General features: G+C 36.3%; 1 protein-coding gene across 5 annotated transcripts in view; it reads left to right on the plus strand.

The window, feature by feature from the left end:
- The window catches only part of LIN52 (lin-52 DREAM MuvB core complex component), a 91,925-nt gene that overhangs the window by 48,804 nt on the left and 27,393 nt on the right, over nucleotides 1-15,728 (plus strand). Inside the window, exon 6 of one of the 5 annotated variants that reach the window (XM_072963407.1) lies at nucleotides 5,572-5,688. The exons of 3 other annotated variants lie outside the window; for them this stretch is intronic. In XM_072963407.1, the coding sequence (XP_072819508.1) occupies nucleotides 5,572-5,657 (86 nt within the window). In that variant the 3' untranslated portion in view covers nucleotides 5,658-5,688. Of the gene's footprint in view, nucleotides 1-5,571; nucleotides 5,689-14,003; nucleotides 14,634-15,728 lie in introns of those variants that run through there. One more of the 5 variants, XM_072963410.1, reaches the window with a different exon arrangement.

The raw sequence follows: 15,728 nt of genomic DNA on the forward strand, positions 1-15,728 counted from the left end.
TGGGAAGGATCTGGAGAATTGGAATCCTTGTACACTATTGGTGGGAATGTAAAAATGGTGCAGCCATTATGGAAAACAGTATGGTGGTTCCTCAAAAAATTAAAAATAGAATTACTGTATGATCCAACTATTCCACTTCTGGGCATATATACCTGAAAGAATTGAAAATGGGGACTAGAAGAGATATTTGTATACCCATGTTCACAGCAGCACTATTTGTAATTGCCAAAAAGTGGAAACAACCCAGGTGTCTATTGATAGATGGATGGATAAACAAAATGTGGTGTATTCATACAGCGAAATATTATTCAGCCTTAAAAAAGGAAGGAAAATTTGACACAAGCTGTAACAGAGGAGTTTGAGGATATGCTAAGTGAAATGTGAGTCACAAAAAGCCAAATACTGTATGATTCCACTTATATGAGGTGCCTAGGGTAGTCAGATTCATGGAGACAGAAAGCAGGGGCTGGGGCAGGGAAGAATGGGGAGTTATTATTTATTGGGTACAGAGTTTCAGTTTTGCAAGATGGAAAGAGGTCAGGACATTGGTTGCACAACAGTATGAATATGTTTAATGCCACTGAAATGTACACTTAAAAATGGTTAGGATGGTGTGTATTTTACCACAATGTAAGAGGACATAGATTTTATGGTATATAAATTATAGATCAATTTTAAAATAAATTATATAAGAAAAAGAAGAAAACAAAGAAATGAAACCAGTCTAGGAAACCCAAAAGTATTTGAAGAAGTCCATTTTAGGCCTGCTTCTATGTAAAGGCTCATTTTTGATGTACAGTTGACCCTTGAACAACACAGGGTTTTTTTGGTTACTTTTTAATTCTTATTTTTTATTGAAGTGTAGTATATTTACATTGTTAGTTTCAGGTATACAGCAAAGCAATTCAGTTATACATATACATACAGATTTTTCCATTACAGCTTTTCAGATTCTTTTCCATTACAGCTTATTACAGAAACTTGAATACAATTTTCAGATTCTTTTCCATTACAGCTTATTACAAAAACTTGAATACAATTCCCTGTGCTATACAGTAGGTCCTTGTTGTTTATCTGTTTTATATATAGTAATGTGTATCTGTTAATCGCAAACTCCTAATCTGTCCCTCCACCACTTTTCCCCCCAGGTAACCACAGTTTGTTTTCTTTATCTGTGAGTCTATTTCTGTAAACAACGCAGGTTTGAATTACACAGATCCACTTATCTGTGAATTTCTTTTCCAATAAATACATACTGCTTTACTACACAACCCATAGTTGATTAAATGAAAATATGGAATGGTGAATACTGATGGCCAACTGTAGTTGTACAGTGATTTTCAATAGTGCAGGATGTCAGCGCCCCTAACCCCCACATTGTTCAAGGGTCAGTGGTATACTGATTTTTTATTTCATTTCCTTTAATTCATGAATAAGTCCCTTCTACCTCTCCTCTTCTCTTTATTCTTTCCCAAAGTAGATTTGTAATAATCTGATAATCCTTGGTACTTATTTTAACATCTGACCCTACAAAGGGTTCACATCTATTTCTTAAGGTTTAGATATTATAATAAATAAACTACAGCCAACTATGAAAAGCAGTGTCCTAGACCTTGGGTATCCAAAAAAAAAAAAAACCCACAAACTCCTCACAAGGCACTTATAATCTGATTAGGATGACAAAGCAAATATGTAAAAAGAGCACAGTAAAAGAGAGCTACTTGAGTACCACAGGCATTCAGAAATGAGAGATCATAGTGAACTGAAGGTGGTTTGGTAGAGTCCTTTAAAAAGTGGTATTTAAACTGGAGTGAAAAAAGTAAATACTCTATATTATCACTGGCAAATTGGTTTCCTTCTCACTCTAAGATTTCATGTAAAATGTAGCATTCCGTGTAGCAGTTACTATTTGATTGACCTGCACAAATTCTTTTTTCTCATGGATATGATTTCCCTTGCTGGCAACCCAGTTTGCTAGTACAGTAAAAGGTATCGCTTGTTTGTCTATTTGTCCAGTAATTAAGTGCTTAGGGAGGCAGAGTGACCTTACATCATAATTTAGCCTCCAAGCCATGTAGCAGCCTCTCTGGGTTTATACTGTTAAGGCTAAAAGTGGCAACAAAGATAAGAAAATAGGCACCATCAAGCATTTCTGGCATGGGGTGAATACGACCTGCACCTTGATGATGATTTTCACTATTTCTGCTTTCTATGCTGGATGGATTTACTACTCATTAGAATCTCAGAGATCCTTAATTTTAAAAATATAATGATTTTTTTTTTAGTCTTCTACGTGTTAATTGTTAACCTCCTTATGACATGCAGTGATGATTTCTGAATTTTCACTATTCATTAGGCACAACTCATTGTGGAAGCACTGAAACAGTTGGTTACTACTGCATCTAATTCTTATTTAAATAAACAAGTAAGAGTCCTTTAAAAAGATTAGCCAGAACAGTTTTAAAAATTCACAGCAGCACTGATGTACATCAGCTCTGGCTTGGCAGACTGTGACCCAGGGCTGTGCAGTGTTTTATTACCCTCAGCTGCATAAGGGTACATCCTTATAGCACCACTTTTGTAGCAGATATTTTTATAACTCTACAAAATGATTAGACTGACGTAGAGCAATTCTCTAAATTCATAGGTATTAAAATATTCTGACAGCTGTCTCCTTTTTGCCTTTAAGTTGAGACATCATGATGAGATAAGACTGCACCAGGCCTGATCGGTACATAAATGAAGTTAGGCATGGATTTCTCACGTTATTGACAAGTGTCTTTGTGACTATAAATAGGAGAAATCTTGGAGGAGGGATTCCCATTATAGTAATTCCAATTCAATTCCAATAATATTCCTGTTTTTTTGTTTGTTAATTTTAAGAAGCCTCTTTACTTCAAAATACATTTCATGTAATCAGATAAGAAGGAAAAATGTCTCTGAATTCTAACTAAAACAACTTAGCTTGTGCTCAAAAACTCTACCATATCTTTATCTGTTTGAGATATTGATTAGGGTTCAGAGAGTGTTTTGGAGAGCCTGGATGGAAGAATGCTGGTGATAAATTAGTATTGCGATATAGTGACATGGGAGACAGAGTCTTCTCTTTCCAAAATAGGCTTCTGGCAACTCATGAACTTTGGCTCATAGTCCTCAAGAGGAAACCAAGAGTCTGGGAAGGTCTCAGGTTATGGTCTCAGCAACTGTCTGACCTCTCTTCCCCTAAGTACTCCCTGTGTAGTTCCAAGTGTCTCAAATGCTTCTGAGAACAGTTTAAAATTGAAAGATTGGCCCTTGGCTGAGAAATATATGAGACTTTAAATGGCATGTGGCTATTCGTACAACCATTTTGGAAAACTCTTAGGTAGTATCTACTAGCTTATTGTACTTATAACCTATGACCTAATAATTCCAGTGGTAGATATATATCCTAGAAATAGAGTTGCAAACATTTGTACACCAAAAGACACATAGAAAATATTCAGAATGGCACTATTCATAATAGACCCAAACTAGAACAGTCTAAAGGTTCATTGATGGTAGAATGAGTAAATGAAATTATGGTATATTAATATAACAGAATACTGTATAACCATGAAAATGAACAAACCAATGCTACATGCAACAACATGCGTGAGTCTCTGGAACATAACCTCTGATAGATGAAACCAGACACAAAAAAGTACATATTATACTACATCATTTGTATAAAATTCAAAAACAAGTAAAGCTAATCAATCTGTGGTGATGAAAATAGTAGTTGCATTGTGAGTATAGTAGTGGCTGGGAAGGGGCATAAGAAGGGGGTCTTCTAGGATGCTGGCAATGGTTCTCTATGTAGATGTATGTGGTTGTTACACAGATGTGTTCATCTTGTGAAATTCCTCACATGTATACTTATGATTTGTGCTTTTTTCTGTATATATGATATACTTTAAAGTGTTAATTAAAAAAAATTTTTTTAAAGACAGTGACTGAGATAAACATTGAAACTAATTCACTCTAAAGTCTAATTGCCAGTCCGTCCTTAAATTGAAATGATAGCTCTCACAGGCTTTCTGGTTTCATATGGGATGCTGATGAAAGAAGATTATCAAGCATTAGTAATTTTCCAGCCAGTTAAGAAAGAGAATGTTGAAGAGGAAGAGAATCAACCCCCTAGATTTCAAAATATTGCTTAGAGCAGGCTTTATATGTTGGATAAGAATAACAGGAATTGTTTTCTAGGGTATTTTTGTCATGAGTGGCTGTTGAATGTATACAACTTTTTGTGCCTTAAAAGTTTGCTTTTAGTGTAAACATCCTTCGTATTAACATTGTTGTTCTCAGAGAGTCATTAAATGAGGTTATCACTGTAATAAAAAAAGAATGGTGATGAATGTGACTCAGTAGATGGCAGTGTTCCCTTTGAAGTTTTTAGTTAAAATGTGGGTACATGGGGGGTAACTCTTAGCAACTTCTTTCAATAGGACTGATAAAGGGTCACATGCTAGAACAAGCAGACCAGAAAGAACATTTTAATTTTTTTTTCCATTTGTTCTTTCATATTATTACTATTTTGAATGAACCAACAAGATTTACAGTCCACAAATCTGGCGGACTTATTTTCCCACATAAAAATCCTAGAGTTATAGCCTGCAAGAGGAAGTTTATTTAATGTAGTAATGCTTTAAGTGGGTGTTAATGGATAGAATATTCAGGAAGGATTTAAGTCATTCTTTTTCCTTTTCTCTTGGGTATTTAGGAGTATGTGTCTGTCAAGAGTGAGATAATAACAAACTGCTTTGGACAAAGATGTCAATGAAATTTATTGATGAGGAAATTAGGTTGTACTTGAGCATGAATTAAAAGAAAAATTAAAGTGATTGACCACTCTTTTTGTTGGTAATTTTAATACAAATCAAATGCTATTTGAATAGTCTCTCTTTTCATATTGAAATTTCCTTAAAATGGTAGTGCCTGAAGAAGGCTTTAGGCTTCAGAAATCTTGTGGCATTATAGGGGTTTTTGTTATAAGGAATTTGACATGGATTAGAGTAATAATATGCCAGAGAAGTCAAGAGTTATCAGCCAAAGGACAAAACACGCCTATCGTGCGGAATAGGAGACCAATGCAGTTGGAGTCAGAACTATTCAAGCCCTCACTTTACTCGTTATTAACTATTGACCTTGGGTGAATCACTTAACCTGCCTAATTTTTCTTTTTCTCATCTGTGAAATATTAGGTGACAAATACCTGCTTTGCCTTCCGTATAGGGGTGTTGAGTGGATCAGATAGGAGCATTGTCTTCAAGGGTGCTGTGTTAATGGATTTGACAGATGGACTCTGTTATTTTTGTTTTGTTTTGTTTTTATTGAAGTATAGTCAGTCTACAACATTGTGTCAATTTCTGGTGTACAGCACATTGCTTCAGTCATACATGCATATGCATTTATTCATTTACATATTCCTTTTCACCAGAAGCTACTATAAGATATCGAATACAGTTCCCTGTGCTATACAGTGTAAATTTGTTTATCTATGACTCTATGTTGTTTTTATACTGTTTAATTAACTTTTTGTTTCCTCAGGTTTTCTGCCTATAGTCATCAGCTACCTGCTGAGAAACATTGTTAAACGTAGTTTCAACAGCCATAATTATATAAGTACCTACTAATAGGTACTGTGCTAAGTGCCTTAAGGGCATAGTTTCTAAAGCCTCAAAACTGCACTTGAGTAAGTTGGACCATTGACTGCATTTTATAGTTCACAAAGGTCTGGCTGGCCTAGCCCAGGAGCTGTGACTCAAATCTTCTGACCCTATAGCAGTTTCTTATAATATGTTATTGCTATTCCTGCCATGATGCATTTCATTTTTCACTATTCCACAGCTAGTGTTGTAGAAACCAGAGCCATACATAGTATTTTTATGTATTGGGCAGTTCAAATAAAGACATTGAGTCTTCAAAGAAAATGTTATTATGTTTCACTTTGAAATTATTAACAGAATTCTAATGCATGCAGTTATTTATTTGAGAGTGGGGAGAGTTGGTGCTCCTGACTTCACTCTGTGTTTCATCTTTAACCAGAGCACATTCAAGTTGTTTCTTGGTGATTCAGACTCAAGGAGAGGAATAGTCATTAACACAATCTAAAGAGTGTTAATATTGGTTTGAGGACATATTGATTTTCTTTACAAATACTCCTCCCAATTATATTTTATTTTAATATTACAACTGGTTTACCTTTTTTCTTTTTTGTATATATTTATATGTGTGTGTGTATTTTAGGGGGGTTCCCATTTATTGTAATTACAATAGTCATTAACATCATGCATGGAGATGACATTTTCTGAAGAATACATTTAAAACTGAGAAGTCAATAAATACTAATAACTAAATATATTTTTGCTATTTTTGTCAGGTAGAAACAAAGATATATGAAATTTTTCATTTATTAATGTTTCAGTATTTTTTAAATGTTAATGAAAAATGATTTTTCAAAAGTATATCTCTAACTTTCTCTTGTAAAAATATAAAAATTACTTATTCATGTTTTGGCCACTTTCTAGTTTAGTCTGTAAATCGTCACTTTCTGCTTTTTAAATTAATTTTAAATTTTATAACAGTTTAGACATTCACAGGAAGATTATGAAAGAGAGTTACCATATAACTCACACCTAGTTTCCCCTATTATTATTATTATGATTCATTTGTTTTAATTAGTGGACTTTACTTTTTTTTTCTTTTTCACTTTTTTCCCATACTTTATTTAGATTGCCCTAGTGTTCCCCTAATGTTCTTTTTCTGCTCCAGGGTCCCCTCCAGGATAGCGTAATTACATTTAGTGGTCATATCTTCTCACAGTCTCCTCTTGGCTATGAGTTTCTCAGACTTTTGGTTGTTGATGACCTTAACAGTTAAAGAGTACTGGTCAGGTACATTGTAGAATGTTCCTCAATTGGGATTTGATGTTTTTCTCACAATTATGGTTTGTCTTTCACTTCATACAGTAGGTTATATGCAGGGGGCTCTTAATCATAGTGAACTGTATGAGGAAGACAGATTAGGATTTGAAAATACTGGCTGTGGATAACCCATACAAAGATAGCATGAGCAGCATTCTTTGTGGCATTGAAACATTGGCTACATTAAAAAAAAAATTTTATATGTTATTATTTTTCAGAAGAAGCCAGTCCTAATTCTAGCTGAAAGCAAGAGTCTAGGTTATATGATCTGCTCATGTCTCTAAAACAGTGTCTTTTTCTCATTGCACCTATTGGGGCAGTTAGCGTGGGTTTTAATGCTACTCTTAAGAGCTTTATTTAATTTGTATTGGCCTTTTAATTAGTAATGGGCAATTTTGGATGAATTATTATTGATTGGAATTGTAGAAATTACACACAAAGCTTTTGTCACTGCAGCCTAGAACACTGTAAGATTAAAACAGGGTCTGGTTTAGTTACTAATCTAAAATGAATGCTCGAAAAGTATTTTAGTGGTTTTGGTTTGTATTCCAGTGTGGTGTTGGTTTTAACTCTGCTAAGAATGATTGTCTTTTAACTCACTGAGGGCCTCAATTCTACTCCATTAAGCGCCACTTTTCTGCCAATCAAAAAGCAGCATCCCCGAGACTGATTTTTGTTACAGTGGATAGTAATGGCTGCCTAGTGACAACATTTCAAACTCTTTTATGTAAACAGAAAGCAATCAAATAAGTACTAATCCAAGGATTATGTGGACCCAAATCCCGTGGTCAAGAGAAGATTCTCTGCAGTGTATGTCCCTGGCTGTGTGCCTTCTGGTGGCAGCAGCCCCTCTTCTTCCTGGAAAGCTTGTCTGCTGCTTCTGCTGCCTGTTAGATTGCAGTATGCTAAGACCACAGCACCCCTGCAGCTCCTGAATGGAATTCAAAAAGACACTTACATTTCCATAAATAAATTAGGAATTCAGTGGTTTCTTCGGGCTAATCAGGGCAGGCTGATAAACCTTGCTTGCTGTTTAATAAATGAATTGTGACTGATTACCTATTAATATGGACGCCTCAGGAATTCACCCAGGGGGAAGCAGAGCAGTGAAATAGAGAGGGGCATGGCCCCTTGGGAAATCAGGGCTTCATGTTTGCAGCTTAAATATCTCTGTGAAGTATCAATAAGGAGGTAATTGAATTTTGAACACAAACATGAGCACCGGATGGATGAAAGGGGGAGGGGGGATCTGATCATCTCTTTTCTGCCCCTTCATTCTCCCCTCCCCTTTTCCTTAGAGACCACTCTAGTAAAGATAGATGCTAAATCCATTAAATAAAGATTAGACCCTGTCGTAGTAGAAAATGGCAGCTTAGCTAGATCCCCGGGCAAATTGGGGCCTTTTGCAATACAGAAAATTAAAATATACATTTTTAACAAGTGTGCTATCTTCCTAGCAATAATGCCGGACTAGCTTGTGGGTTTGCTCCTCCTTCAGATTGGCTTTTGTTTGGGCAGATCACTTTCTCTTGTATTAATGCCAATCTTTTCTGTATTCCTGGAGCAGAAGGGGCTGGGTTTATTTATTTATTTTTAAAGCTTCTGTTGAGGCCTTTCCTCTAGCATCCTGCTTGCTTGTAATCAGAGAAGTGGGAAGGAGATTAGTGTCCCATGAATTGACGGTAGATAAATGTTCCCTCCCCTTAACTGGTGGGTCCAGAAGAGCCCAATCGCTTGTATTTCAGGGATGATTGGAGACTGTACAGCCAAGCAAGAAAAGGGCTTACAGACTGAAATAAACATTGATGTTTTAGATGCAATTTTACTTGGCTTTATTTCCTCTAGATAAGGTTATTGATTTGCTTTGTCCTCCTGTTTTAAGCCAGATAAAGTCATATTAATGTAGAAAAAGAAGAATTGGCATCATTTAGTTACAGATCATAATACTTATCCCCTTTTGAACAATAACAAAAAACAAGCATTAAGCCCTAAATACTGTTGTTTCTTTATGTGAACACCCAGGATTGGCTTTTTGAACTAACCCTTGTTGATACGTCAATCTACAGTTCTGATAACCCTTTCCCAAGACGTCAGTCAATTAACAAGTATTAATTGAGTATCTGTTAGATGTGTGGCCTTGTTAGTTGCCATGGCCAATGGTGAGAAAAGTCTATCCTCTGCTACCGCAGATACTTATTAAAAAACAAACCTAATTATGTCATACTTCTACTTATTAAAGTTTTCGACTCCTTGGGTTCTATAAGATAAAATTCACATTCCTCAGGCCTTCACCAAAGGACTTTCCTAATGTTGAGCTAGCCTTTCCCTTTCTCTCTGATTTTATCTGGAAAATTTCTGCTTATTCTTCAAGGCTGTTTCAAATCCCACCCTCTCCTTGTAATGTCTCCCTATTCCTCCAGGTGGAGTTAAATTTTTGTTATCACTCAGTGTGAGTTCTGTACTTTGAGGATTTCCCATGGAAAAAAAAGTGTAAAACTTCTTAGTCTCAGAATTTTGTGCATCATTTACCAGATGGTTTTGCAAATGTTCCCAATTCGTTGTTTCAACTTCAGAGGTATCTTGATGATCAAACTAAGGAGCTAGATTATACGTATGAGCCACGGTGTTGTCTGAAGGCTGTGTGGCCACTGAAAAACAGTAAGCAGGGAGGTGACATTGACTGACCTCTTAGGAAGAGCACCCTGACAGTTGAGAACAGGGGCTGTTGACTTGTTTGTCACTGTATTTCTCTCTCTCTCTCTTTAGTGTCTGGCACATTACAGGTGGACCATTGGTGGACCGCTAGAGGCAGAGAGACCAGTTTTAGAAGATGTAGTGATGTCAGAGATACAAATGACTGTCAGTTTCTAATTTGAGTAGTTTTTAATTTTATTAACCAGAATAGAGAATGTAAGAAAAAGTACTGCTTGTCTGGGAGATACTCCTTTTCTTTTTTTCTTTTTCTTTTTTTTATAATAACATAAAAGAGTTTATGGGTTTTTTAAAATTTTTTATTGATTTATAATCATTTTACAATGTTGTATCAAATTCCAGTGTAGAGCACAATTTTTCAGTTATACATGAACATACATATATTCATTGTCACATTTTTTTCTCCATGAGAGATACTCCTTTTCAACTTGTATCCTGTTTGCCTGTGGGAAATTCTAAGACATCACTTTAACTTAGCTACATATGGGCTTAATAAACAATTTAGGTATGTGCAAATTAACATGTGTACACTCCTTCAGATCCTAATAGGTATGGTCCATCAAACTCTTGTTTTTTATTAACAGCTAACATATCCTGATACGTGTGTGGCGCTGTGCCCAGATCCTTAGCCATATCCTGGTACTACTCCTGTGGGGGCTTAGCTACTGTTATTATTCTCATTGTACGGATGGAGAAAAAAGGGATCACTTGCCCAAGGTATTGAATGACAGGGCTGGGACTAGAACTCAGGCCTGTGTGGTTCCAAAGCCTCTGCTCCTAAACTTGCTTACTGAGCGTGGCCTGAGTCCCCTGACCATGACAAACTGAGGAAGTTGTTCCTGGCCCTCGTTGCTCTCCTGAGGCCTGCTTAGCGCTGCCATGTAGTCACTTCATAAAGTCAGTGCTTGTCTTCCCCTTACGCAGCTAACTACTAGAACGAAGCATGAAGCACAGTATAGCTGTCTTGGGTATGGGTTGGGGAGGAGCTTAATCCAGCCCTTTCCTAGCTAAATTGTGACTTGCTAGCATTTTTAGAGCCCTGAATTTCTTAAGGAAAAACTCCAGGACCTCTTTGGACTGGATGAAGACAATTTGAGAACAAGCCCCAGACCGTCTTCTGTCTCATAGCAAGAAATTACCATTGAAAATTCATTCCCTTAAGAAGGAGCACACACAGGGACTAGAATAAACTCCAGACTTAGCTTAAATGTCAGTTTTTTTGGAAGGCTACACCTGACCCCTAGACTAGATTAATTCCTGCCTTCACTCCCTTCCCCTGACGTATGCTCGTCCAGCACCGTCTACTTCCTCCTATCCTAAATCAGTATTGCAATTACTTGTTAAAGTGTCTTTGTTCTCCACTGGGTCCTCAGTGTCTGACACACATGTAGGTGCTCAGAAGCTGCAGAAGAGGGAAGAGACCAGATAACTTCTGGGTTTAGGCAATCTCTTTATTGAGGCATAAGTGATTTCTTTATCTCCAAAAATTCAAGTTTGGCTGTTGGTGTTACTGCAGCTTTTGCTTGTCCTGTTTTGTCTCTGCTTCTATGTGTTTGTAAATGTACAAATCCACATGAAAAGGAAATTCTAGCATTAACTCAACCACTGTATGATGTAGCTGTACAAAGGATTATTTATAGACCCACACACTTTTCTCTCTCTGAGTTTATAATCTCTATAGGCTGAAAGGAATTAGGTCCCCAGAGGTGGCTGCTCTTCTTAGTTAACCCAGATAAAAACCTTTGATTTTTCCCTGTCAACTTTATGTAGTCTATATGTATATGGGGGTCTTGAAATCACTAGGTAAAATTTACTTTTTACATTAATTATTCATAGTAAAAAGAAAGAGAGTTTACCTTTTTTACGTCTTTCTTACTTTTCTAAATCTTTTATACTTTAGACCACACTGGTTTTCACAAATCCCTTCTAGCTAATGTCTACTAAACAGTAATTACCTTACCCTTTACTTTCCCAAGCACTAATGGTAATACTGGATTATAACCAATCTAATACTGTCTGGACATTCTACCAGACACTTTCCTCAGGTGATTTAAGGCAGTTTATAATCACTTCTTGCAGTCTTGAGGCCAGTTTTCAATTCATGAGACTCATATATCCTGGCTAGTTTTAATTAATTTTGCAAGGAAGATGCCAGGAGAAGCAGTATTAAAAGCTTTCTTATAATCAGGTTCTTTCATCTATTGGGTTCTTGTCAGCCACTAATCTTGTAATTTTATCACAGCAAAATCCGAAAGTTTCTCTGCAATAGTTTATTCTTTACTCTTGTTCTTTAGTACTTAGTACTCATGTAGGTTTGAGTAACCTTTTATTTGTGGTTGTCTTATTCAGAATTCATGTTGGGGAATTTCTCTAGATTTATAACAGCAATTGCTAGAATTCATTTTTTAACAGTAGGACTAGGGAATCAGCTTTACTTGTTATCACATGTGTTTGGTGTATCACATGTGTTTGGTCTTTTGTGGTGATTGTATCAGCCAGAATCCAGTCAGGGGTAATTTGGAACAGGGAAATTTTTAAATAAAGAATTAACTAAGTGAAATGTGATTAACTTATAACAGAGTTTTAAAAAAAAAAAAAGACTGAGGTGAACTGCAGAAAGCTGCTACCCACCATCACTCCTCCCACTCCCCCGACAGGAGACTTAACTACAGAGGGACTTAGAAACTTAGAGAGATCTTCACAAGGGAGAGACCAGCACTCTGAAGAGAGGACATACTGCCTACTCCGAGAGGGTACTCTGCTGGTGAACTATAGGAGCAGCTGCCCATGGGGTGGTGAAGAATTGCAGCCAGAGGGGAGGGGGGCACTGAACTGAGGGCAGCTGTTAGCAAGGTGAACATTTCTGGTACCCCAACATGCCAACCTGGTGCTTGTCACTGCACCGAAAAACCATGCATTGTAAGAAGGAAGAAAAATCCCTTCTTCCTGCTTTAGCCTTACAGTCTCCCATCAGTGCCCTCTCTGTTGGCAAGTTAACATCGAGCCACTTGACAGAGGAAAAATGTAGCCTACTACAGGGTCCAGTGCCAGTACCACAAAGCAGGGCAGAGAAGGGGAGTTAGGAGCTGAGAGGCAATAAATAAATAACTAGCATAGGGAGTAAAAACTTTGAGAAAAGTTAAATCTTACAAAGTAAGTAATTTCACTTTGCATAGTTTTTGTTTCATTTTGTTAATGCATGTTTATTTCTCTCAAAGCAGGGTACTCCTGTAAACTTTGCAGTTGCCTGGGTAGCATTCACCACCTAGTATTCACCATCTAAGCCAATGTTTGGCTTAGCTGTAACTGCCCCTCAAAATTCTGTTGGCTACCTTTCACCAGGGGTTTAATAAATACTATATAATCAATAGATTTTAACAAATTTTCAAAATTAAAAAAAAGTCTGATAGTAATTGGAAGACAAAGCATGAATGTGAATAGAAGATGGCTCTCCCAACCTCTTAACCTCATTAAATTCTCCTGATTTCTTTTCTAACCATTTCAATTTTCTTGAACCGGTATTATTCTCTCCCAATTATTTTTAGCTACATTGAGCCCTCCTGTTCCTGACTTCCTTTAGCACCCAATTGTTATTGATGCTTGTCTTCTCAATTTTAAGAGCCTTGCTGTCTGGGACCCCATGATTTATACTATTGTTGTATATTACGGAACAGTATTGTCTAAATGTCTGTTGAATAGATGGAATCATATTTACAGAATGAGAAGTAGAAACATAGTCTTCAAAGCAATCAGAGAACAGATAGGTATTTACACGTTTTTTCCTTCATTGCTACTTTTTCAGAAGCTATCCAGTCTCTTGCTCTTTAGAAAGACTATAACTAACATTAGGAATGTAAAGACAAAGCCAAGGTAGGAGTGGGGAGCATGACAGAGTAGTTAGTCATGGAGAAAGCTGGAAGTATCTATTAGTGGAAAATAAACTGGGGAAGAGAATGCTTACAGGTTGATGATGGTTTTAATGCACACATTTGCTTTCCCTTACCAATCCCTACTATAACAAGTTTTGTTTTTTTTTTTTTAAATAAAAGTCCTCAAGAAGAAAATAGGAAAAAGGTCAACAACAGCAAAATTTTGGAAGCTGGTAGGCATGTGAATTTAGGAGACCTAAGAAAAACAATACTAAAGTAAGGAAAGCCAAAAATCTGGATAATGGGAATTCCAGAGAGAAAAAGGGAAACAGAATGGAAATCATAAATTAAGTACTTCAAAAAAAAACTTCCCAAAATTAAAGGAAATACATTTCCAGTCTGAAAAGTCCTGACAGGTACCACCAAAACACATGAAAATAGACCTAATCCTAGGCATATCATTTCATGATTTCAGAACTCTGAGGAAAAAGAGAAAATCCTGGGAGCTTCTAGAGAAGACAAAAAGCAAATTTCATACAAAGGATGGAAATCAGAATGTCTTCAACATTGGAGACCATTGGAACAATATCTTCAAACTAATGAGGGAAAATTATTTTCAATTTAGAATGCCAAATCAAGTGAAGATGAAGTGAAGACATTTTTAGACATGGAAGATCTCAAAAAGTTGGCCTCCCATAAACTCTCTTGTACTAGCAGAAGTCATGCATCATCAAGTGAGGGAATAAGCTAAGAAAGATGAAATGGGATACAGAGCACAAGTGAGAGAGGAGGAATCCAGGGTGATTACTGTGCACAGAGGACAGACCATCTTGGAGACTTCTTCAGGAAGATGAAATTGATAAATTATAAGATACATCTCAATATCTTAAGATTTAGACAACAGGTAGATATAGACTCTATGGCTGACTTAGAAATAAATACATAGAAAACTAAGCAACCTAAAAAACTCAGAAAAAATCAAAAAAATATATGCAAGGAAGGAAAGGTAATCATAGTTTATTACATGGCTTAGCTGTAAATAGTGTATATAATCATACTAATGTAGAAAGTGGATATTGATCTAGGTGAAGTTATAATATATAACGCTGAGAAGGTAACAGATGGGATGCTTGCATATGTATTGTGAGGAATTAAGGTAGAGGGATGGGAAAAGGAGCTAAATCATCACTTTCTACATTCGGGGAAGTCAATAGATAATGCCTCAAATTGAAACATTGAAAAATAGTAATACAAGCATATTATTTAGTCACTTGGAGATGCAGAGGGATATAAAATAATCAGCTAAACAGAGTGAGAATGGTTGCCACTGAGAAGGACTTAAAGGTGAATTGCAGTTTTTCATAACAAACCTTATAGAATTATTTGATTTTTGAAACATGTTCATGAATGACTTTTGATTTTTTTAAAAAACTTATTAAAAATAGATGAAATAGGTAGTAAAAAGACAGAGACTGGATGTTGTAACATTTAGAGAAGCAAAGTTAAATAATGTTTAATAGGAAAAAAAATGGAAGCCAAAAGAATAAATATATGAATAGGACAAAAATAAAAGATGTATATATCTCTTTGTTGATGAAAAGGAAGCTAATTACTTGAAATGAAAATGTGATTGGTTACATACTTTCAGTTTTTATGGTGTAAAATCTGCATGCCCAAACTTCCTATAATCCAAAATAAGTGATTCACAGTTTTGAAGTGGGAAGCAACTATATTTCTACCCCATGATGAGAAGTAGAACCTGAAACACAAACCCTTAGCAGTATGTTGCTGACATGACTTGATTAAAGAATTTCATTCACTGCTTCCCATCTTTCCACCCTTGATATGAGTGGTACTTTTCTGAGTATTTTGTTGGATTACAGTTCAATTGGGGAAAAAATTAAATTTAAATTTTATGCTAATTTCCACTATTAGAGTCTTCTAAATATTGACCTCTGGTAACTGGCAGATTTTGGTGGATGGAATTTTACTTTTTAACATGACATTGAACTGTACATTTAACACTAGGTCTAGGTGATCTCTCTGGGGAGAATGCAATTGATGGATCCTTTTTCTGCCTGTCCCAGGTGGCCTGTCAGGAGAGCAGGTGTTGCTGGGATAGCTCATGCATTCAGGAGTCATAGTGCAAATCTGATCAAGGCGTGTATTCCCCAAACCACTCAGGCTAGTGTCTCTCATG

The sequence above is a fragment of the Vicugna pacos genome, chromosome 6 (genome assembly GCF_048564905.1).
Source record: "Vicugna pacos chromosome 6, VicPac4, whole genome shotgun sequence".
Classification (NCBI taxonomy): Eukaryota; Metazoa; Chordata; class Mammalia; order Artiodactyla; family Camelidae; genus Vicugna; species Vicugna pacos.